Source organism: Ambystoma mexicanum, chromosome 8 (assembly GCF_040938575.1).
Source record: "Ambystoma mexicanum isolate Mex_15411 chromosome 8, UKY_AmexF1_1, whole genome shotgun sequence".
NCBI lineage: Eukaryota > Metazoa > Chordata > Amphibia > Caudata > Ambystomatidae > Ambystoma > Ambystoma mexicanum.
In genome coordinates, this window is record NC_090929.1 from 213079324 (window position 1) to 213104954 (window position 25631).

Here is a 25631-nt window from a genome sequence, read left to right on the forward strand (position 1 = left end):
CTTGGAGCAGGGTGCTCTCTCACTCCTCCTGTCCCCGAGGGCAGGGTTCTTGCACACTGTACCCTAAGAGGGGCAGACTGGCCTACAGGTAAGTCTGGCGATTTCCCGCAGGCAGCTGGTGGGGGGGGGGGGGGGTCTGTGAACCATGGGCCGTTTTTCTGAGGGCACGCAGAATGTGCTGCATTGCTGCGTGGAGTACATACAATCAAGATGCAATTTTTCTTTCAAAAAAAGTAATCTAGGGTCTCTTTTGGTTGTTAGGTGAATGATTCCAGCCCTGCCTCCATATCGAGTTTTCCCTCAATTGTTGGCGGAAATCTCTGCCTATCAGTCTCACTTTTGCAGAAGGGCTGTAACCATGGAAAGGCACTGGCGTAACAGGGGCCCCCACAGCCCCAGCGGTGCGGGGGGCCCCGCCAGCAGATGTCCTGGGAGGGGCCCCCACTTGTAGAAAAAAAAGAAAAATATTTTTTTTACAAAAAAAATAGGGAGCCCTATGACTTCAAAAAGAAATAGTTTCTTTTTGAAGACCCTCTGCCTTCACAAATACATTTTTCCGTTATGGTTCTGTCCTTAACGGAAATAATTTCTTTATGAAGTCAGTGTGGCTTCAAAAAGAAACAATGGGCCTCATCGCGGGTTTGGTGGTAACCGTGCTGGTGCTACCAGCAGGTTGCCACCAAACCCATAATGATTTACCAGCGCCTGACTTCCCAGAAACACAGGGGGATTACAACCCCGGCGGTCTGGGAAATCAGGCGCCGGTAAATGGTTTTACCTGCCGGGCAGGAAGGAAACTGCCCGCAGAGCTTACCGGCACCGTTGTTTCCAGTCCGGCATAGTTGTAATGAGGCCCAATTTCTTTTTGAAGTGTTAGGGCTCCCCTCAACCCCATGACGTGTGTGTGTGTGTGTGAGTGTATGTTGAAAGGGTGCACACTTAAATGTATAGGTGGCTGCCCGTGTGAGTGTATGGTGAAAAGGTGCACTCTTTAATGTACGGGTGGCTGTCTGGGTCTTCCTGTATGGTGAAAGGTTGCACATTGAAATGTATAGGTGGCTGCCTCTGTGAGTGTATGGTGAAAGGGTGCACACTTAAATGTATGGGTGGTGCCTGGGTGTGTGTGCCTGGATGGTGAAAGGGTGCACACGTAAATGTACAGGTGGCTGCCTGGTGGTGCCTGTATGGTGAAAGGGTGCACACTAAAATGTATGGATGGCTGCCTGGGTGTGCCAGTATGGTGAAAGAATGCACACTTAAATGTATGGATGGGTGGTTGTGCATGTGTGTATATGGTGAATGGTGTGTGTGCTTGCGTTCAGGGCGCAACAAAACCTACATTTCGGGGGATAACCCTTCAAATGCTGGGAGAGGCACTAACTTCATGGGCGGTGGGGGAGGGGCAAACTTATTTGTATGGGGCATGTAATTTCTTTACGCATTTTAATGAGACTATTCTAGTGCCGCTTCAATGTTACAAGCAGTTAACTCTCTCCTTTAAGGTTGAAAGCACCCACTTACGGACTGCTGTGAGAATGAGTGGTCTCCTGTTCCCTCCCTACCCTTCCAACCACTTCCCTGGCATTCAAGTATTAAACCCACATCACGATTTCAATTGCCTAAAAAATGTGGCATTTGAATGCAGGTACTAACAGTGAAATGCTTTATGTTAGTAATTGCTTGGTTCTTGTTAACACCGAAAACCAGGTGCCGTTTAACATCTTTGTCCTGTTCTGTCTGGCAAATGCTCTGAAGGTCAGCCAGGTCGAGTCAACATAGCCCCACATTTCAGGGAGGTGGGGGGAGTGCTGAATCCCAGTCAACTCAATGGTGTTGCACCAATACTTGTGTTTCATGCATGGATTACTTATTGGTAATCTTCATTACTGCTAGCCATATTCTTCCTCGTCGCAGTGTGTATGAGACAGTACTTGTGTATAAGGCACTTTGCCTCATTCACAAGTACTGGGATGAGGTAGAGGTACATGGAGGTAATGCCTGACCTAGCTACCTGTAATCTTCATTACTCCTAGTCCCACTCTTCCTCATTCCAGTACTTACCAATGAGGGAGCCTCAACTGTAAGCTCTGGGGCAAGGAAGAGGGACGTGGAGGTAATTCTGGGCCAAGGAGCTGATTTTCGAGGTTGTGGCGGGAGGGAGAGGGGATATGTGGGGTGGAAGGATTGTACAACAAATCATAATGGCTGTCCATGTCCAGGCTAAGCAGGCATGATATGTGGTATTAGTGGCTAGAGAGGCATTTTGGTGCAGCCAGTCTAGTCATTCCTCAGTTTGGTATGACTTTTTTTAACTGGGCATTTCTGATAAAGCAGTCCTGCTAAGTTAATTACCTGGCTAGATTGCCATTTGGGTGCTACCAGTCTAGCCGTTTCTTACTGCGGCATTGTATATTTTTCTGGGCATCTGTGATCAAATGATATGATATAGGTCATTCATAACGCGCCTGCACACAAGTGTTTCTGGGCGCGGCAAGACATGGAAGGGAAGATAGAGGGAGGACAAGACAACCGATCTTACTAGGCCTTGTGTCATTCAGATCGTGCAAGTACGAGAAGTGCAGGGGGAAAGGGAGGGGGAAGTGCAAGGGAGAGGGGAGGGGGAAGTGCAAGGGAGAGGGGAGGGAAAAGCAGGGCAGCAATCCTCTGAGTAAGTGCAGCCAGGGCAAGGGACTGTAGGGTTACAGTTACAGGCTCTAAGTGTAAGGTAGGCCCAGAGGCAGTGCAAGGGTGACTGATCAAGAAAGAGTCTGAACTCAGTGAGACTCTGAGGGTAGCCAAGCAACCAGTCGGTAAAGCAGAGAGGTAGGTCGGGTAGGCCAGCAGGGGAGGGAGAGAGAGCAAGCAGAGGAGAAGAGGAACGTTTTGAGCTGCTTCCGGAACTTCAGGTGGTCCGGCGCAAGTTTGAGAGGGGCAGTGAGGCTATTCCAGAGGGAGGCACCTGCAGAGGAGATAGATTTACCCCCCACTCTGTGCCTGGAGAAGCGTCTAACCCTTAGAGAGTTGTAGGTAGCTGAGCGAAGGGCTCGAGAAGGAAGATATTTTGGAAGAGAGCATTGGATGTAGTGCGGGCCCAGGCCCAGAAAGCTTTGTGGACAATGCAAAGGGTCTTGAACTTGATACTTGCAGCAACTGGGAGCCAGTGGAGAGATTTCAGGGCTGGAGAGATACGATCCCTGGGCTTGAGGCCAAGGATAAGTCTTGCAGTCCTGTTCTGGATTAGTTGCAGAGGCTGGCGAGTAGAGGAAGGCAGATTGAGAAAGAGGCTGTTGCAGTAGTCCAGCCTCGAGAGAACCAGGGCTCTGGACACAGTGAGCTTCTGGGGTAAAGTGAGAAAGGGAAGAGTCCCTTTGAGGAGGAGCATCTGGTAGTGGGACTTTTTGGCAACGTCTGAGATGTGAGGAGAGAACGAGAGAGTGGAGTCAAAGATGACACCAGGGTTGTTTGCCTCACAGAAAGACGAAGGAAGAGGGCCCAAGGCGGGAGGCCAGTGTGAGAGAGGGAAAGCAGGGACAGGAGTCCAAATGAGAAGGGTCTACATCTTACTGACATTAAGGCAGAGATTGTTGGAGGCACACCAATCCTGAATCGTGGATAGACAGTCAGGAATGAGCGAGCGAGGGGTCTGCGGGAAGCCTGAGGGAAAGCAGAGTGTCATCCGTATAACACTGAAAAGTTAGAGGAGAATGTAGAGATCAGGTGAGCCAAAGGGGCCACGCAGAGGTTGAAAATCCAGAGTGAGAGGATGGAGCAGAGAGAAGGGGACCAAGTTGGACCTGGGAGGGGCAGTCCACGAGGAAGGAGGCCAGTCACTCAAGGGCCTGATCCATGATGCCCAGGTTCTTATGGAGTCGATTGATCAGGATGGCATGGTTGACCGTGTCGAAAGCAAAGGAAAGATCAAGGAGGATGAGGACAGAAGGAATGTTGGAATCAAGGTTAGAGAGCAGATCTTCACAGGTGTTCGGGACAGCAATTTCCCTGCCTCTGGCAGCTCTGAAGCCAGACTGATGGTCATGGAGAAAACCAACAGATTCTATGTGGAGAGTAAGCTGGGAGATGGCCAGCTTTTCCAACAGTTTGCCCAGGAAAGGGGTGATGGAGATTGGGCGATAGTTTGCCGGGCAGGCAGGGTCGGCAGACGGCTTCTTGAGGAGTAGGTGCATAAGGGAGTGCTTAACGGAAGAGGGGAACGTTCCAGTGGCAAACGAGTGATTACAGAAATCAGTCAAGGCTGGAGCGAGGGTGTCAATATGGTTCTTGATGGTTCTGGTGGAGCAGGAGAGCACCTGTTTGGATGGCACTTTCATAGATCGGACTTGTCTAGAAACCTCATCAGGTGTTGTCAGAGAGAAAGAGGAGAAAGGAGGAAGAGAGGTAGGGATGGCCAAAGGGGGGGTTGAGAGAGGAAGAGGGGGAGGAAGAGGAGATTGAGGACAGAATGTCCTGAGTTTTAGCGGAGAAGTGAGATGTCAGAGCCATACAGAGGGCCTGGGAGGGAAAAGGAGAGGTAAAGGCCGCAACAGGATTGACCAGTTCTTTTCAGATTTTAAAGAGTTTGGCCGTGTTGTAAGAGGCCACATAGACACAGGCTTTAATGTGTGTTCTCTTCTTGATGAGTTTTATTGCTTCGACTGGCATTTTGGTGCAACCAGTCTAGGTATGTCTAAATCTTGCCTGGCATGCTTTACTATAATGTTATTACGTGTTTACACTGGTCTACATTGTGCAGCCAGTTGGACATGTTTTCAATGTGGCATGGCATTTTTAATAGCAAAGCATTAATGTTCCTGTTCACTGTTGGTGACTTGCATCTATTGGATTGGTGTTACCCTACAAAACAATTGCAAACACTCTGGCTTTTAGCCATTTTTTCTCAGAAAGTGTGCTGTATATTATATTAAAACACATATGTATATATTTCTCCTAGTGCAGCGTGCAGCATTTCCCTTCAGCAGCACGTTTGTGCGTATTGCGCAAGTGTGATAATCTAGGCCGGCCCAGAGTGTGGCTCGACCCTTGATTTGTTGCCGAGTTGGGGGCAGAGGGAGGGCCCCTCAGCATGGCTCACAGGGGGGCCCCCACATTTTGTGTTACGCTACTGTGGAAAGGTCGGGGTGAAAGTAAAACAAGCTGAAACAGGCAAAAGATGAGGGCTGTCAGGGAGGGTGGAGGCCAGCAGGTATTGGATCAAGGGGGCTTTCTCAAACACATTGAGAAAGGTAAGCCTACCTAAAGAAATATTCAATGGGCAGTTGCACCCCATGAAGGGAGTAAAAGGGAAACGCCAAAAATGTTTATAAAAGGAGAGTCAGGGGTGTGGGGATTGGTTGGCATGTGGCAGGTGTGCGTGTCCTGTCATGCTCCAAGCCCCAGCATTTTGGTAAGGAATCAGTGACCCGGTGTAAGTGAGGACATCATTGCCATGAGCTCCCATCAGAGTCACTGGTGACGCTATTGGGACACACAGAAGCCAAAGATATTTAAAACTCAAGTGGTGCAAATTCTAGGCGTGTAGACTGGACACCATCTTTTAAGTCTTTGCCGGACTTACCATGGTCCAAAATTAGAAATCAAAAGATGGTCCACTAATGCCCACTTGGTGAGCGAAATGGTGGGGAACTAGCCAGTCCATTTACTAAGCCCTTCATGTAGAGTATGGCGAGGACTGTACAGGACTGCTTCCGGGTCCCTACAAGTAAACCACTTCCCTGCCGCAAAGGAACAATTCTCCTGGGCAGTGTGGCATACTGACAGTCGGGTGTGGGGGAGGCGCCAACGATGCTTCCCGCCTGGGGTGCAATCTGGAGTAAGACCGGCCAACGGCTGTGTCGGTAAAAAGCAGTGTCACGGCTGACCTCTCCAGAGGCAAGTGGGAGAGGGGCTGCGTCCATTTTTTCTTTTTAATATCAGGGGTCTACTTCACGTCGGCGGGGCTTTATTCTAGTGGTGTTCTTATTGCATAAACAAACGAATTGCTCCTCTATCGCTTCCCATGCATGTCTAAAATATTCCTTGCCACTGAATTCTGCAGTTCTACCACTAGAGGGGGAGCAGAGTCCAATTTAGACTGAAATGTCGACAACAAATGGTGCAAATCGGCCAGGGTTCACTGACTTCCGCGCAAATAATTCCAGTTCCTCATCCCTTAGCAGGCTCGTTGTGGCTCGATGGACAGAGCAAATCTGCCCACATGCCATTCCCATGGCAGGCCATTCGGCAGAAATTAATCAGACTCTTTCAGCTTTTGTCATTTTCCTGGCTTTCAGCTTTTGTCATTTGGAATTCTTGTAATGTCTTGCTTCGCTGTGTAATTAGGCGAATCTCTCTTTTTATTTTATTCGATATTAAACAATAAAAACAATGGCTCTAGAAAGTCCAATCTGAGTTCTAAAGCAACAGGTCACGCCGCTGGACACGGGCGAGTGAGTGCCTGACAGGTGCAGCCGGCCTGGAAGAGGGGATCTGCAGGCCTCCGAGGTAAGTGTTGTGTTGACGTCAGCCGCCAGGAAAGCAAAGAGGGAGGGGTTCCGGGGTGAACTCCTGTGAATTGTAAGTAACCCTGCCAGCACTGGAGAGGTTGGGGTTCAGCTTCCCATGAGGTGTGGGGGTGAACCCCTCTTTCCCACCTGAAAAAGTGATAGTTCTGCATTTGAACGTCGTACACAAAAAACAGCCTGTGTGCAGCCTTCAAGATGCAGAATGATCACGTGGAACCTGCCATTGTGGAATTGTGAAAGACAGATTCGAACAGAGTATTCATTTTATTTCGTTTTTGTTTTCTGAAATGAAGGTAAACATTGTGCAGGCACCCTTCAGCCCTCTGGTGTTTAGCCTTTGGGATTTAGTTAAAAAGGAACATCAAACGTGACTCAAAACGAGCATAGGCCGGGTAATACCAAGTATGTGTAGCCCAGCAGGGGTCCCTGCTGGGGTGCAAAGCACTGCAGGCTCACACTTAAATGGCACACGGTCGCCCCCCCCCCCCCCTCAGCTAGCTTAAGGGGGGACTCAGACCCCCTCTCAAAATAGTGGGAGGGTCTCAAGTCCACCTGTGTATACCTTCAATTGATACCATCTTAATTAAAGAGGCTTAAACATCCATCGATATTCCAACCTTTTCAAACATGACATTTCTCACAATAACGTTTCTGTAATTTACAGGGTAGGACTGGGACAAGAAATAGGCCCGGTCACCCCAAAAAAAGTGGCCCACCCCTCGCTTCAAAAAAGTGGCCCACCCCTCGCCTCACGACCCTTGACCTCTGATGTCATCACCAAAGTGATGTCATTTGACTCCACCCCAAAGTGACATCCCAGAAGTGATGAAGCACGACCTTTCACCCCTTGACAAAACAGGAAGTGGCATCAAATAGCATTGTTCCTAAGTACACTACATTACTGTGAATCCAAGCAGACGTCCAAGGCGAAATGATATTATGTTATTGTATAGCACTTACGCTTAAGCTCTTTTTTTATAGAACAAATATGCATACAATATCCCCCAACCTGTGTTGGTACCCATTTATCGACCTAAGAAGGAAAAAAGGCTTTTTGAAAAAAAAAAAATATATACCTTTCATTTTTTTCTAACCGGCCCAGGCATGGCCAGAAACCGGCCCCCACTCTCCAGTGACGATTTCGGCCGGGCCACGGGCCGACGCCGAGGGGCCAATCCAACCCTGATAATTTAAGACGTGCACGTAAAACACATGTCTAGGCCCTTGTAATGATTCACTGGTTTTCCATATCATATAACTGCTGGTTTTCATTCAGAAATATACATTTGCATGTCCTGTGACCATCCTCCGTGTCTGCATGCGCTGCCCCAAAGCACTACGAAGTTGCCCATGGTGACACTATATACAACAATTGTACAAACAACAGAGCGTCCGCCTTTGTGTTTTCGCTCTCTCTTTTTTTTGCATGGGCAGTCTGTGTGGTCACCAAGGACCATGTGCCACTATTGCGGCCAATCGGACTTCGCCCTGCAGGTCTCTATGGGGCATCACAGATTCTTAAATAATTAACAATCGCTTTGTTGAGCAGATGGCTCATTGGAGTAGCCACTGTTTCCGGCAAGAGCCCTCTAGGTTTTTACATTTGCGATAAGAACTGTGCGATGTGTGCAGTTTTCTAATGAACGCCAACAAAAAGCTCCATTTAGCGAACCAAATCTATGCCTTCTTTCAAAGATAAATGACATTTGTCCCACAAAAAACACGTTTTATCTGTTGCCCTTATTTTAATGCATGCTTAAATGACACACCAAAAAGCATTTGCTTTTTTTGTGAAACTTGGAAGTTTTCTTCACATCATATATGCAGCTTGCCTGTGTCAAACAATGACTACAACCAGATGACCATCTCACACAGTAGGTTTTCTTGTGTGTCTAAGCCTGTCATGCAAATACATTTACAAAACCCAAACACCACGTTGGAGACACATGCTGCTTTGCATTCTGGGACTTGCAGGCTTCCATTCAAGATGGGGAAATAGAGCTACAATCATACTCTGCTTGCTTGACATATTATTATAAGGATTTACACATTCATCATTGCCGCTCTCTGCCCCAACTTTCAGTGCTATGCGGACCACACTCGGCTCATTTTCAGGCTCACTTCTGCCACCTCTTCTCCCTCTCTCATCTCTGGCTGTCTGTCAGCAATCCAGGAGTGGTGTACTGCCAATGATCTCTGCCTTAATGCCATTAAGAAGGAGATTCTCCTCATCGGCACACCTGCTCCCTCCTTTCCTGTCATTCTGTGGATGTTCTCCCTTGGCCCTCTTCCTGCTCCCACCTGTGAGGCTAAGAACCTCAATGTCATCTTCGAATCCACACTCTCCTTTTCTCCTCACATCTCTAACATCTCTAAGAAGTCAAACTACCAACTGCACCTGCTCAGAGGTATTCTTCCTTTCCTCTCTTTCCCCCAGAAGCTCAGAGTGTCTAGAGCTCTGGTTCTCTCTAGGCTGGACTACTGCAACAGCCTCTTTCTAAATCGGCCTGCTTCTACTCTCCGCCCTCTGCAACTCATCCAGAACAGGACTGCAAGACCTGTCCTTGGCCTCAAGCCCAGGGATTGTATGTCTCCAGGACTGAAATCTCTGCACTGGCTCCCGGTGGCAGCGAGGATTAAGTTCAAAACCCTCTGTATTGTCCACAAGGTCTTCTGGGCCCTCAATACCTTCAACTCTCTCTTCCTAAATATCTTACTTATCTTCGCTCCTCCACCTCCAACTCCCTCAGGGTCAGTCGCTTCTCCAAGCAACAAGTTGGTGGCAGATCTCCTACTTCTGCTGGGGCCTCCCTCTGGAACAGCCTCCCTGACTCTCTGAAATTTGAGGAGAACCATCTCCAGTTCCGAAAGCACTTCAAGACCTTCCTCTTTGCTTCTGCTTTCTCTACTCCTCTCCCCTGCTAGTCTACTGGCTGAAACTGAAACTGGACTGGTTATCTGGCTACCCTCTGATCTCGGGCCCTGGTCCCCTCCCCGCCAGTTGCACACCTGCACTGCCCCCCGGGCAACCCTTGCACTCAGGGACTGTTTCTGTATCCCTAGAGCCCCCTACCTGCACTTGACACCTGATGCCTGTACTTACCCTTGCACTTGCCACCAGCTGGCCGCATTAGTTATTTATTGTCTTTATTTATTTGTTTATCCTATGCACTGCACTGCCCTTTCCCCTGCACTTTTTCCCCTTCCCCCCTCGCCTGCACTTGCACGATCTCAATGTCACCTGACCTAGTAAGATCAGTGTCTCTGTCTTCCCTCTGTTCGCCCTCCCTTGACTCATCACGCCTTGAAACACTTGTATATAGGCGCGTTATAAATATCATATCATATCATCGCATACCTTTCAAGTCATACCCTGAAGAGATATGTGGTCAAGTGTCTAAGATGCACGTGCTTGCAAATCCCAGCTTTATCACTTAACTGAAGTGTGTGATCTTGGGCAAATTATTTCATCTCTCTGTGCCTTATCTGCCAAAATGAGTTCTTATAATTGATGGAGTTCACACCACACTCTATTAAAAAACGCCTCACTGGTGGTATTACTCTATATAGAATAATACAGTGGCCATTCATATAGTGCACACCACAAGGTCTTTTCTTGGCCTAATCAATGCAACTTCTTGTAATGTAACTTCCCATGATCCCCTTGAGCATCAACGACAGATGTTCCGCCATGTGACATCATTTTCTGTGATATATTAATGCACATGCACATTACGGACCGCACAGATTGTTTGCCCCCACATGACTTTGCACATTGTATGGCCGTCCCTGCTCACAGCGGACAGTGATTTCTGCAGACATGAGACCGCACTGTATGTTCAACAGGGACGCTTACGTTAGGACGCAGATCTACAAACCCCATATTCTGCCCGTTTTTCGGACATACAAGTGAATAAGGCAACCCCACGCCAACTGTGCAATGCAGAAACCAGGCCAAGACCAGGGAACAATGGCCCTTCAAGCCAGGGTTCCTCTTGTTTACAGCACCTGACTTCCAGGCGAACGCCTGAGCAGCCGGTTCAGAGAAACAGAATAACTTTCTCTAAATTGTCCACAAAACAGCCACTGGTTCTTTCTCTCTAGTTCCAAAAATGTTAGTGACAAGCCTCGTAACATCAGGGGGCACGTCCCAAAATACAAACACCATGCCAGCTCTCTCTGGCTGGCAAGCGCTCCCCGCGACAGCAGCTCTGAATCCCTTGAAATGGACCACGAGAAGAGGTGTTGCCAGGTCTGGAAAAGATCCCGGGCTACGCTAATGTCGGGATTGTCCGGACTTGGGGCTAACTAGCCTTTTGGTTGTAGCCCCTGAGCTTCTATCTGCAGCTACAACCAAAAGATTCGAGGCTATAGCCCCCTCAGGCTCCCGCAGCAACATCTCTGACCATGAGTCCAAATCGCCCCCAATACTATATAATATCTCAGAAACAAAATGATAAATAGGGATGGTGCGCAATGCATTCTGGGATCGAAACATCAGTGAAATTAGAAAAGGAGCAGTCTCTGCCATTTCATCCCTAATACAAATTAGCTGAGTTTGCACGCGTGAAAAATTGAGCTAAGAAATATTTATAGTGTATGAGCTGGAGGGAAATAGGAAATCAGGGGTACAATGAAACCTACATTTCACGAGGGTCTTGGGGGGGGGCTAACCCTTCAAATGTTGGGAGAGGCGCTAATTTCAGAGAGGGTGAGGCAGGGGCAAACTTATTTCTGTGGGTGCCATCTACCTTCTTTGCGCATTCTAATGAGTCTATTCTAGTGCAGCTTCAATGTTACAAGCAGTTAACTCTGTTTAACTCTGAAAGCACTCACTTAAGGACTGCTGTGAGAATGAGCAGTCTCATGTCCCTTCTCTACCCTTCCAATCACACCCCCGGCATGCAAGTATTAACCCCACACCACAATGCCAATACTCTAAAAATGAATGCAAGTCCTAACAGTGAAATGCTTTACGTTAGTAATTGCTTCGGCCGTTTGACACACGTGTCCTGTTCTGTCTGGCCACGGCTCTGTAGGTCAGCCAGGTCGAGTCAAAATAGCCCAGAATTTTGGGGGTGGGTGGGGGCTGAAGCCCAGCCAGCTCAATTGTGTTGCAGCACTGCAGGGAATGCTATGGTTGAGGGACCTTATAGGGTTGAGCACCTTTCCATAGGTCTCTGTGCATGATGCTGGGACCAAATAAATTCCAGCCCCCATACCTCCTGCCGCCAACCAGCTCAGCCCTCACCCCTTGCAGGTGGGTACAATTACTCGGCACAGTTGATTTGGTTAATAATTAATATTTGTTGGTAAGTGTTGGGAGGCATTGGTTTCTGATCAAAAACTGCCTAAAATAAAAGCTATATAATGAAGCACTCCAGTTAGTGTGATTTGACGGGGGCTATATTCTCATCCTGGGTGTGGTTGTTGCTTGAAATATCATGGCCTCAGCCCCTTGTGCGAGAGCTGCTCGGTGGAGGGGACTCAGGCCTGACCAGCAGGCTTATAATGGCCCGGCTTTAATGGTGCCTCAGATCTGAAATCGGACGCATCTAGCAGCAACGCCTAGCAGCAGGTTGCGAGATCATCTAGCACCAAGACTGTGAGGGAGCAGACAACCAAGTGCCGCACCAGCAGCCAAAAGTAGCACCCAAGAAAGTCCCGGGCCAACAGCCGCAGGAAGCAGCGTCCAGCCCCGGCACCCAGAAGCTTGACGCGAGGGGCAGCCTCCCTCCCGCATCAGCAGCCCAGTCCTGACTCCTGCTTCCTTCCCATCGGATGCCACGCCCACCCCCGCGCGCGCCCCTGCCTCTGGCGCGCGCTCACTTGCTCCAGCCCGGGAAGCGAACGTGCCCCCTTGCCCGAGCGTTGCCGTTGCTGCTCCCGGCTCCAAGACCGAGCAGGCGCCAGGTTGGAAGTGAGCTGGCCAGGCGCGGGGAGAGGAAGAGGACCCGCGGGAGGAGAGCAGCGCCCCGCAACACCCGGATCGGCTCCCGTTCTGCGCTCGCAGCTCCGCACACTGCCTCTTTTGTTGGATCTCGCACGGGACGCCCCGAAGCTGGCAGGCCCCTCCGGTTGGGTGTCTGTGCAGTGGGGCAGGCGGTACCGGATCCAGCAGCAGCACCCGGGGCTTTTCCTCCGTTGCCCGAGTTTTAGCAGGAGCTCCATCCCTTTATGCTCCCAGCCCTTTGACAGCTCCTTGTTTTGGGTGAATTCGAGCATTTTTTCTGCACTGTGCTGGAGACCCCGCGACCTCCCCTGACTGCATGGCCCATCACCTCTGGCTGCAGGCACGAGTGACTCAGGAACAAGTCACCCTCTAGCCTTGATTGACTGCAGGACCAAGTCGCCCCCAAGGCTTGACTTCAGGAACAAGCGACCCTCAATCCTTCAGTGCAGGAACAAACGACTCTGAAACCCACACTGCAGGAACAAGTGACCCTCAAACCTTGACTGCAGGAACAAGTCTCCTTGAATACTTCAATGACTGCAGGCACAAGTTACTCTCATTCCTTGAGTGCAGGAACAAGTAACCCTCAAGCCTTGATTGATTGCAGGAACAAGTCACCCTGAAGCCTTGATTGATTGCAGGAACAAGTGACCCTCAAACCTTGAATGCAGGTACAAATGACCCGCAAACCCACACTGCAGGATCAAGTGCGACCCATTAACCTTGCAATTCAGTGTTACTGTAACAAGTGACCCTCATGGCTTAACGGCAGGAGGAAGGCACCCTAAAGGCCTGGCTGCAGGAACAAGTGACCCTGAAACCTTGACTGCACGAGCCCATTATCCCAGGAAGGCTCTTCACCGAATGGCTAGGCCACTGCGTGAGCACTGAGCAACTTGGGCCACCTAACAGTTTTTTGGGGATCCCAGAGAGGTCCGCACAATACAATCACTTGGGTCAGCCAGCGTGGCATGTGCCCACCGGATCATTGACTTTGTCAGACTCTAGAGGGTACCCCTCTAGGTAGGTGTCTTAGTCCCTCCAGCATCTAACCCCCTGGATTACCTGAAACCATCGACCCCTGACCTTCAGTTAAGCAGGAATCTGGAATTTATCCAGGTCCTTTAACCCACTGAGGAATTTGGAGTATCTTTTTTCCCATTATGGAGCCACGAGAGAAGCGGTGCAACGGGTCCAAAGAGTGAGTGAGGGAGGGATGGAGCAAGCCCTTGGTTGCCACCTGTGAGGAAAGTGAGATATCCCTGGGGGGTTCACGGTCACTAGGTAGGACCAAGCTCTTTGGTTGTCTGGCTCCTGGGTGGTGCAGGGTCGCTGGGTAGGCCCAAGCTCTTTGGGTGTCTGGCTCCTGGGTGGTGCAGTGTCACTGGGTAGGACTAAGCTCTTTGGGTGTCTGGCTCCTGGGTGGTGCAGTGTCACTGGGTAGGACCAAGCTCTTTGGGTGTCTGGCTCCTGGGTGGTGCAGTGTCACTGGGTAGGAGCAAGCTCTTTGGGTGTCTGGCTCCTGGGTGGTGCAGTGTCACTGGGTAGGACCAAGCTCTTTGGGTGTCTGGCTCCTGGGTGGTGCAGTGCCACTGGGTAGGAGCAAGCTCTTTGGGTGTCTGGCTCCTGGGTGGTGAAGGGTCACTGGGTAGGAGCAAGCTCTTTGGGTGTCTGCCTCATAGAAGGAGCATCCCGGGAGTGTGCTGTGGCATAGGACCAGGAGTGGTAGGACTGCCTCACAGGTGCACGTGGGACGGGATCGCTCTGTGGGTGTCCTTAGAACGACATAAGTACTCCATTATTGAGATCAGCTTCATAAGAGGTAAGGTTTAGTGGGGGAGGATTTTAAAGGTGGTCTGCCTTGCATGTTGCGAGCATTTATGCTTTCATTCCTGAGAGGGGGGCAACACATGCTGGCTTGAATTTTTTGGGGTTAGGGAGGACCCTTGTGCACAAGAACCCCCCTTTAGAGGGTTTCATTTTATGTGTTTGTAGTGGGAAGGGTTTGGTACAGTAACATTTCTTCCAAGTGGGGGGAGCGAGAGGTAGGCTTCTGGGGGCTGCTTCACGCTAGTGGTATTGTCTTTAGTGGTGACATTGGTAAACTTGGGCAGACCAGTCTCTTTCCATTTGTAAGAGTGGCCTAGATCTTCGTGGCGGCTCCAAACGGATCAGGGGGAACTCCAGTGAGTAGGATAGAGGTGGGAGTAGCAGGGCCTCAGTGGGTTCTTCCGGCACAGTCTAGTGGTTGGTTGCCACGTGGTGGAACTGTGCCGTCTCTCAGCCGCCACCATGGAGGAATGGCGGCAATGTGGACGCTGGCTCATCGACTGCAAGGTTTTGCCTCCCGACCACCGAGTGGTGTGGCCCTCGGCAGTGGTCTTTGACTTGGCCCAGGCCCTGAGGGATGGGGTACTCCTCTGCCAGCTGCTCCACAACCTTTCCCCCGGATCTATAGAGCTGAAAGACATCAACTTCCGGCCGCAGATGTCCCAGGTGAGCATGGGCTCATGATGGGGGAGGGGAAGGCCTCAGTCCCAATGCTCTCTGCGGGCTGTTCTGAGGCACAGGTCATGCACATTGCTATACCTTTACAAACTTAAAGTGTCCTATAAAATGGTGTTTGATTGTTCATCTTTTAAATATGGACTGTAATTTCGCTTTTGACCTGTGTCTATTTTACTTACAAATATGTTTCTGGTTAATTTCATTGACTGGTTTAATAGAAATAAGAGCCTTTGTATAGATCCCCCCGCCTTTATTTTTCCTAAAGAACGCACAAAAACCAAGTGAAGTTGCAAAGATTTGTTGGAAAAATAAATTATCAGGATTGGGTCAGTGTGTTCCAGTTCCTTTCTGGCTTTGTGACACTCTCCACACCAACCCCCCCATCTCTCTTAGCTGTTTCTTTGTATTGCCCTCCAGCCTTTGCCAGGGGTGGACTGGGAACCAAAAGAGGCAGTGAAAATCATTTGAAAAGTGGCCCCATATCCAGGGACATCATTTCGGGGTCACCAAGGGTCGCACTTGCGACCCCTGTAGTCGCCCCTGCTACCCCTAGCAAAAAAACTTTTTATTCTTTTCTTTTTTTAAGTTAAATTGAGGCTCCTTGGCTGTGCCAGCAGAATGTGGCTCTTTGCTTTAGGAGTTGCTGGTTTTCTGATAGCTATAGCCATTAAGATAGCTCAGTGGATTGAGTGCTCACAGCTGCAATGTGAGTGTGATCTGCAGTTTGTAGGCTCGACTCCAGGCAAGGTCTACTCAGCCTTTCATCCTGCTGAGGTTGATAAATGAGTACCAACACAGGTTGGGTAATATTGTATGTATATTTGTTCTATATGAAGCGTAAGTGCTATATAATAACACATCATTATCATTTGGCCATGGAAGTCTGCTTGCATTCACAGTCATTTGGTAATGGGGGCATATACACGCTGATATTAATGATACATATGGTGATCCATTATTGTATAAATGTATCACTTTAGAGTGATATCATAATCATATTTTTCGTAGTGTACTTAGAAGCAATGCTATGCGATGCTGTGTTTCATCACTTCCTGTGATGTCACTTTGGTGTGGGGGGTCAAATGACCTCACTTCCTGTGATGTCATCAGAGGTCAAGGGTTGTGTGATGTCACTTCCACTACCCCTGGCATTTTTGTGAAATGGCATCCTGCCCATATTAAAAATTTTCAGCAAGCCCATCCCTGATTCTATGTAAATAAAATAGGTTACCACACAAAGGAGGCCCAGAAAGCAGAGGCCTGCCGGGAAATTTCCAGAGTTCCCTATAGGACCGTCCGCACCTGGTCTTTGCCTTCAGACTTTCTGGTCCTCCCTCATCCAGTGGTGGAAGTGGGCGGGAGTGGTGCTCCTCTAAAGTTTCTCTGTTCCTATACTTTTATTTTAAAAAGAAACCGTTCCGGAATGGTTTCGTTTTAGAATAAAGGTGAAGGAAGAAGTTGAAACTTGCACTTCACTGCACTGAGCATTCCCTTAAATAGCTGGAGTGTTTGGGGGGATTGGATTGTGCATGGGAGGAAGCGTGGGAAGGCCAGCAGGGAACATAGTGCCACTACTTCTTTCTGTACACTTCAACCTCTGCCTTCATCTCCCACGAGGCCACCACCCTCTTGGGATGGCTCCCCGCGTCTCAGCTTAGTCTCTCAGACTGTAGGTTTTCTCTTTCCTGGTCCTGTGGCTATGGGATTGAGCTCGGTTTCCCATGATGCAACAGTTATGCAGATTTCCTTTTGCACTTGGCTCTCCCCCAGGGTGCGTTCTATCAATGGCTTCTCTTGTTTCCGTTGCTGTTTGTGTTCATCTCTGTCTGCTATTGCACAATGCCTCCAGTGGTTCAGTCCCGTATTGGACTCTTTCTCTGTTACTCTGAGCAACATATTTCAATGTTCCTTCTGTTGTTTCTGTAAAGCTCTAGGAGTAGATACTATTTCTCAGCGTGTCCGTTACGTCACTTCCTGTACTGTTCTTTCTGTCTGCAGCACCATTTGCAGCTCAGTGTTTCTTCTCTTATTTCCATAGCACTCCGTGATTGGCCTCTGGCTCACAGAATGCAGTGTTTCAACTATTTCCCTTCTTGTGCTCGGCTTTGTGTGCCTCAGAGTTTAGTATTTCAGTGCTACTTCTGTACCTTTTGCGATTGGTTTCCGTCTTCCAGATTTCAGCCAGTCAATTGATTCTCGTCCTCTATTGGTGACTGGAGCTCTCTCACTTAGGTTTCTTATGTTTGTTGCTCATCAGCGTTCCTGTCGTTCACCCATTGTTTTTCCACGAGTCCTTCCTCTATTTCTTTTGCCTCGCCCAAGCATCTCTGGTGTGTGGGCCCTCTCTCTGGCTTCAACAAACGTTTCTGTGGTTCAGAAGCCCCTCTCTTCGGTCCCATGCCCTCCTTCATAGACCCTGGCTTCTGCCGCCCCCAGGGCTGGAAATGGGGAAAAAGTTACTCAGGGGGTCTGCATCCCTTTGTTCGCGGAGGGTGGATATGTGGGTGGGAGCTGAGGCACAAAGCCCCAGCCCAAATCACCACATTTCACATTTAAAATATGTCTGTGATAGGGTTTCAGCATTGGCACCCTGGCGGGGTGGAGCCAGCCAATCGGGTGGTTAGGATCACAGCCTTGAACCGCCGGTGAAAGCCTGCATTCCAACTCACCTGACGGCTAGCTCCCCCACTGCCTTCTTCCCCCTACCCTCCGTCCCCTTATTAGTGTGTTTTTTTATTTCCCTCCTCCCGACTTACTTTATTTCGGCTGCAGCGGTACTCGCTGCCGCACCTTCTGCTCTGCTCCCGACGGCCATTATGGAAAGGGAAAGAGGGGCTTCCCTTTCCATGGTGGTCATCATTAGACAGTATTTTCAGTCCCGAGGCGTCGCGTAACATTTTTTTCTTCTTGCACCCCCGGTTACCGCTTTGCTATATCGGGGGCTAACGGCTCGGTAGCCCAAGTTAACGGGGGCTTAACGCCACATGAAACGCTTCTGATTAAGTATTGCAAATTAGGCTCTCTGCTCTTTTTCAATTGTCACAATACTCCCCCTAACAAACAAAGTATGTCCATTGGCCAACATGCATGCTTATTATGAGTACTTGGACACAAGATGCAAAGCCTCAGTCTCTTCTGAGTGAGAGCTCCAGAGTCCTGGCTCGGGAGCGGATTTTGGGGACTGCTCGGCTAGTCTAACCCAAGGGGTTTGGCAAGACCAACTTTGCCGGAGAACTGCTCTGCCTTCCACACCACCTGCCTCGCCCACAGCCCTTGCCGTGTATCTGTGGTTCTGCAGGCCTCCTGTCACAGAAAGTAAAGAGAGCTTACACAGATCGTGGCCTTTCTTCTCCTGGCATAGCTCACCATTGTTCTGGGGAACTTTGCCACACACATGTAGCTCACACACACCCTGCAAACATTCGTAATTGATAAGTAATCAATGTATAAATGCCTTATTCATTTTGCCGCTCTCCAGATCATTTGAACTTCGGTTCCCATGATACTTTACCACTAACTGCTGGCTGGTGCTGATGGGAGTTGTAGTCAAAAACATCTGGAATGCAACCTAGGGAGTTAACGTGTTCTCAGGCACATTCTATACAGGTTTACCTGTCCTTTGTCACATGTTTTTATTTCTAGTCCAACAGTTACTGTCTTCTTATGATAAATAGCAGAGCAGTGTCCATCTGCTTCTGCTGTGCCTGGGCGAAATTGGAATAGCACGATTTTATGAACTTTGGACTGCGTATTTCATTCAGTTGGGAAATCTAACTCTGTGATAATGGGTTGGTGTCATTGCGCTGGTTTGGTGTGAGTTGGGCGCCTGCTTTCGCCGACATGCCTACCGTGAGTCTGCATCATTCAGTAGAACAATCCAACTCTGTGATAATGGGTTGGTGGCATTGCGTTGGTTTGGTGTGAGTTGGGCGCCTGCTTTCCTCCACATGCGTACCTTGAGTCTGCATCATTCAGTTGGGCAATCCAACTCTGTGATAATGGGTTGGTGGCATTGCGCTGGTTTGGTGTGAGTTGGGCGCCTGCTTTCCTCCACATCCGTACCTTGAGTCTGCATCATTCAGTTGGGCAATCCAACTCTGTGATAATGGGTTGGTGTCATTGCGCTGGTTTGGTGGGAGTTGGGCGCCTGCTTTCCTCCACATGCGTACCTTGAGTCTGCATCATTCAGTTGGGCAATCCAACTCTGTGATAATGGGTTGGTGTCATTGCGCTGGTTTGGTGGGAGTTGGGCGCCTGCTTTCCTCCACATGCAATCCAACTCTGTGTTAATGGGTTGGTGTCATTGCGCTGGTTTGGTGGGAGTTGGGCGCCTGCTTTCCTCCACATGCGTACCTTGAGTCTGCATCATTCAGTTGGGCAATCCAACTCTGTGATAATGGGTTGGTGTCATTGCGCTGGTTTGGTGGGAGTTGGGCACCTGCTTTCCTCCACATGCAATCCAACTCTGTGATAATGGGTTGGTGTCATTGCTCTGGTTTGGTGTGAGTTGGGCGCCTGCTTTCGCCGACATTCCTACCGTGAGTCTGCATCATTCAGTAGAACAATCCAACTCTGTGATAATGGGTTGGTGTCATTGCGCTGGTTTGGTGCGAGTTGGGCGCCTGTACCATGAGTCTGTGTCACTCAGTAGGGCAATCTAACTCTGTGATAATGGGTTGGTGGCATTGCGCTGGTTTGATGGGAGTTGGGCGCCTGCTTTCCACCACATGCCTACCTTGAGTCTGCATCATTCAGTTGGGCAATCCAACTCTGTGATAATGGGTTGGTGTCCTTGCGTTGGTTTGGTGTGAGTTGGGCGCCTGCTTTCCCCGACATGCCTACCGTGAGACTGCATCATTCAGTTGGGCAATCCAACTCTGTGATAATGGGTTGGTGTCATTGCGCTGGTTTGGTGCGAGTTGGGCGCCTGTACCATGAGTCTGTGTCACTCAGTAGGGCAATCTAACTCTGTGATAATGGGTTGGTGGCATTGCGCTGGTTTGATGGGAGTTGGGCGCCTGCTTTCCACCACATGCCTACCTTGAGTCTGCATCATTCAGTTGGGCAATCCAACTCTGTGATAATGGGTTGGTGTCCTTGCGTTGGTTTGGTGTGAGTTGGGCGCCTGCTTTCCCCGACATGCCTACCGTGAGACTGCATCATTCAGTTGGGCAATCCAACTCTGTGATAATGGGTTGGTGGCATTGCGCTGGTTTGGTGGGAGTTGGGCGCCTGCTTTCCTCCACATGCGTACCTTGAGTCTGCATCATTCAGTTGGGCAATCCAACTCTGTGATAATTGGTTGGTGTCATTGCGCTGGTTTGGTGTGAGTTGCAGCAGGGAACGGGGAGACGTTAAAGTTTGTGCTCCGTTGCCTGTTTGCACTACAATAAGGATTTTATTTTTTTAATTTTAAATATCTTCACTGTGTGGATGTTAGTTACTGTGACCCAACACACATGTAACACCCATACATGAATCTGAGTACCTGCGGACCCTCCCATTTTCAGGTGCTTGCTTACTACGTCAGTTGCTCACTTAGCATTGCGTGGACTGAAATGGAGTTTCTGCGGTGGGAAGCTGGAACGCTAGACACGTTCGAGGGAAAATGAGCCACGATGCTGGTGGACAAGGTCGGTTATAAGGCAGTGCATGACCTCTGTCCACGCCTAAAGGGATGGTTTGACAGGGGGGCAAATACATGCATATGGGCACCCTAGAGCTCAGTATGTGGGATGGCATGGCCTGGCACAGGAATATAGCAGACATGTATAGAACAGGGCTGTCCAAATCCAGACTCGAGGGCTGGAATCCTGACAGGTTTTCGCGACATACCACCAATATTCCTGAAGAAAAAAAATGCGTACATTTAGAATCATTGCACATGCATCTCCTGAATATTAATGAGGGTATCCTGAAAGTCCGATATGGTGAATAGCCTGGAGTTGGACAACCCTGATATAGAATATATGAGTATGTTATGTTATGTTATTTGGCATTTATATAACGCTCTATATATCATTGGTATGACCTCAAAGGCTGGTAGGTTGAACGCCCTCAGGGACCGAGTCCAGGTCAGTAGAGAGAGTAAGTGTCGTGGGGTGTGTGGATGCAACAGTTATGTGTGCAGCTGATTTCTGCCCGTTGTAGGTTCTCCCGCTATTACATGGAGGCGGGCCCTTTGTTTCAGCTGGACGTGACGTTTGCTCATCACCTATCCTGCTTGCGTGCAGGTGAGCATCCGGGCTCTTCTGCCAGGAACTGGTCGGGAGCACAAGTTGCGCTCACAACTCGCCAGAGCTGGGAGTCTAATCCTGCAATACCTTGGTGTACCGTACAAATGCGACACAGAGTGGCCATGCGTGAGTGGCTTGGCGTCTCGCAACTGTACAACGGACTTGCTCGCAGTTCGGTGTGGGAGGGAGAAGAAAAAAAGTGCGGTAGTTGCAGGGCCTTACGAAGAGAGCAGACTTGTTATCCTGGTTGTTTCATTTGTGGGACTGTTTCAGACGTTGTGTTTCAGGTTCTGTTTTTTGTTATTGTTCTGCAGGTCCAATTAATTTAAAAAAATCCTTTAACAAGAGTGCAGGTAGCAAATGTTACTTTCCCATCGCAGCATCTCTTGCACTGTTTCCAGGCCTCCTTTTGAGTTCAGTGGTGTGGTAAAAAAAAGTGGCACTAGCCCAAATACAGAGTTTCACTTTGAAACTCGTATTAACCACCTATTTATGCGGAGGAAATTTCTTCAGCAAAACGCCATTACTGCCTGCAGTAATATGCAATCCCCACTGAGACCAGTGGGGGCTCCAAATGGGGAATAACTGAAGGGCTGCATGGCCCTAAATCGTTCAGATCCTTCCCAATTTCCGCATCTGGTAACAGTACTTGATTTTGGTGTTATTAGCACAGGAAATAACACCAAATTCTAAATGAGGGCCTTGTTATTTCAAATGGCTATGTTCTGGCACGTGTGAAAAATATATTTCTTATAGAAGTATGGCAATTGGAACATGTTGCTATTTTAACATGTATCTTTAAAGATACGTTTGTCAAGTTTAGATGTATGTCCACTGCACAGTGTGCGGCGTGTCTGCAACATGCCCTTTTTGCTGACATCGGCAGATTTTGCTGCAATTGATTACATTCGGAGGCATTTGTATATTTTGGAATAGCATGGGCCCTGGAGGTTTACATTTTAATAATTTCCCTTCAAGGGCCTATATCTGGGATTTGCGATCTTTGGCTCGGCAGATGTTTTGGACTACAAATCCCGTCAGCCCTCGCCAGCCAATGAAGGGGAATCATGGACGCCATTGTCCCAGACACCTGGAGAGCAGTAGGTTGCAGACCTCTGGCCTGTAACATGCTACACCTTTGAGTCACCTGAGAGATGATCTATTGGGCCTCATTAGGAGTTAGGCGGTAGCCTTGCTGGTAAAACCGGCAGGCTGCCGCCAAACTTCCGAATATCCGGCACCCCCGAATGGGCAATTACCGGAGTATTCCGGCCCCGCCGGACACAGTAATTGCTCTTTCTCGGGTGCCGGAATCGGGTGATTCCCATTCCCATTTGAGCCCCATAGGGCTCAATGGGAATGGGGATGCCTGTAGCACCGGCATGGTTCATTACAGTGCCGGTGCTACAGGCTTGCTGTGCTTGCGGGTGCCTTTAATTCCGCCAGGTCAGACCTGGCCGAATGAAAGGCACCCGCGAGCACAACTCGGAGTTTGCCGGTCTGGATACAACGGTACTGGCAAGCTTACCGGTACCGTTGTATCCGGACCGGCAAACTCGTCATGAAGCCCACTGTGTAAGAAACGACACATGTAGACCATGACGGGAGGGGATGGCTTTAGTTATTAATAATTCCCCTTAAGTGCCTACTAGGCAAAAGCATCAGATCGCTGTACAACATACATTTATAATAACAAGCGAAATACAATTACAATAAAATATATAATTTAGAATTAAAAAAATAAAACCAGACCATGGAGAAAAAAGCCAAGATTGACAATCAGTCCAAGAAGCAGTATTCCATAACCACATTTTGAGATCTTTTCTAAACCTCTGGTACAAGGACATTTTTTTTTCTTTTTGTATGTACCTCGGCAAAGAATTCCAGTAACTGGCACACCCCAGAAGGATATTTTCAAGGTGCAGGTGCGCCTAAACATCTACACCTGGAAACCAAGAGAATTGTTGCTATGGGAGACTCTTGATTCCCCCAGAGACCTTCAATGTATCAGTCAAATAAGACAGGGATTTCAAGTGCATTCTTTTATGTACAATGCACAACCATTTAAAAACCATTCTATCTCCAAGAAGCAGCCAATGCAGGTCCATTAATGTGATTGCAAGGATCTCAATACTGTGAGCATGGATTTTCCTGGTTATGGGGACAGGGGCTTGGGAGTGTCGTGCCACAGGTTGTGGCTGAAGAGAGCCACAGTCAAAACAATGCAAAGAGGCTCATCCCCAATGTTGGCGACCAAGGTGAGCTCAACCCCAGAATCCAGGAGTGCCAGAGGTTGACAAACTGGATCATTGGTTGCTTCGTGGCAAATGTGAAACGGCTGGAAGACATGTAGGGTGAGCTGCTGTGCAGGTTGTGCACATACGCCATTCTATTTGGAAGATTGCAGTCCAGTCTTGTTCTCTTTTTCTTTGCATTCTGGGACTTGCAGTCCTGGATTTATAATGGAGAAACCCAGGAGTGCAAGGCCAACAATGCAGCGAAATAACAGAACTGGACTTCCATCTCGCGAAAGCAATGAATGTATGCAATTTATAAAAGTTTGAACATAGCTGGGAAGCAATAGAATGCTGTACATAGGGCAGGGTCTGAAACCTACCTTGGCTCTCCAGGTGTTTCACACTATAATTCCCATGATTTCTGGCTATTGACTTTGCTGGTTAGGGATGATGGGGGTTGTAGTCCAAAACATCTGGAGAGCCAAATGTTGCAGATCCCTGATGAAGGGGATGCACCCGGGGTTCCAGGAGTAGCAGCGGTAGAGGATGGTGCAGAAAAGAGTAGAGCTCCGTAAGAGAAAAAGTAGGGTTTGAGTGGAGTGATCAAAGATTGGTGAGATGTTCCGTGAAGAGTAGGGTCTTCTGGTCCTTTCTGAAGTGTAAGATGGGGATGGGGAGGCTCGTCTTATCTACGTTGATAATCCATTTCAGGTTCTGTAGCAAGAAAAGGCTGGTTTGCTATTTTCCGCTTCTTGCAGTTCTTGGTTTCCAGTCTGATGATGTCATGGCTTCTGGTGGGGCATCAGCTTTCAGAGGTGGTTAGTTACTTAGTGAGTTAGTTGTGTTTTGGATGGGACAGCTTCATAGGTGATGCAAGCTATCTCGAACATGGCGAATGCTAGAAGGGCTAGCCAGATCAGCTCCTTGAGAAGGTGAGTGATGTGGTCTAATTTTCTTAGTCCTGTGACAAGGAGTGCTGCAGAATGCAGGACTTGCCTCAGAGGGTGCTGAGGTGGCATTTGCGACTTCTGTCAGTATGGTGTTGGCTCCATCCATGTGGGAGAAGACCAATGCTTGGCGATTGTGGTGAAACTTGTGGCAGGCATGAAAGGCTTGACTTGAGATGTCGGTCAATGCTAAAGCTGAGAGAATCCATTCAGCTTCATGGTAGTCGGCCATATTTAGACTTAAACATGTTTCAGGGAGTTTCCAAGGGGAATGAATTTGCTCTTTGTTACCCATCTCCAATTTCTCCATGCCAACCGTAGGATTCCGGTCACTAAGGCTAACACTGTTTACTTCTTCACCAGCGTTGCAGCTGCCTCTTCAAAGTAGTAAAGCATTGTACCAAACCCTCCTCTGACACAGAGGTGCCATCGCCTTCCGGAAAAATATGATGGAATCAACAACTTTTTGATTCGAAATATAGACTAAATTAGACAGATCATCAAATCAATCTCCCCAAGCAATAGCCCCTGTGCACCCAAAAACACAATGTGCCCATTTAAACTGAATTCTTTCCTTTCTCCCCAGACCTCTTAAACATGCTTGCCTCTCTCAAACCTGCTTCCTACTCTGCTGATATCATTCCAGCCTACATCAATATACAATTGATGATCCCAGCTCTCAACATACTCCTCAGTGTCGTTATTGCCTCCCTCATTGAAGGGTCATTCCCGAACACCTTCAAGACTAGTCTCATACGACTTCTTTTGAAAAATCGACCCTAGACCCAGACGACCTGGCCAACTACTGGCTCATTATTAACGTCTCATTTATCAGCAACATTTTGGAAAAAGCAGCTTCTGCATAACTACTCGCCAGAATTCAACAAATACATCTCTTCCAACACCATCAGTCAGAGTTCTGCCTCAAAAGTAGCCAGCCACCATCCAGGTGGTGGATGATGATCACTAAATCATGGGTACGGGCAACTCGGGCCTCCTCGTCCTCTTGACCTCTCGGCTGAATGGACCCAATCGACCATTGCATCTTCCTCTCCCTCCTCAATGAAACAATGGGATTCTCTGCCACTGTCCTGAATTGGTTTACCTCCTCTCTCTCAGATAGACGCCAGGCTGTCCAGATGAACATGTTGTGTGGTAACCGTCCCCAGTCCTCCACCCGGCCCGTCAATTCCTGGTTTCTGTGATTTGTTCCCTACCGGACTTCACACACT

General features: G+C 48.8%; 1 protein-coding gene across 2 annotated transcripts in view; it reads left to right on the forward strand.

The window, feature by feature from the left end:
• The first annotated feature begins 12314 nt into the window (after positions 1 to 12314).
• VAV2 (vav guanine nucleotide exchange factor 2) overlaps positions 12315 to 25631 on the forward strand; it is a 1354235-nt gene continuing 1340918 nt past the window's right edge. The window contains exon 1 of one of the 2 annotated variants that reach the window (XM_069609623.1): positions 12315 to 14967. In XM_069609623.1, the coding sequence (XP_069465724.1) occupies positions 14764 to 14967 (204 nt within the window). In that variant the 5' untranslated portion in view covers positions 12315 to 14763. The remainder of the gene's footprint in view (positions 14968 to 25631) is intronic. The other variant, XM_069609624.1, reaches the window with a different exon arrangement.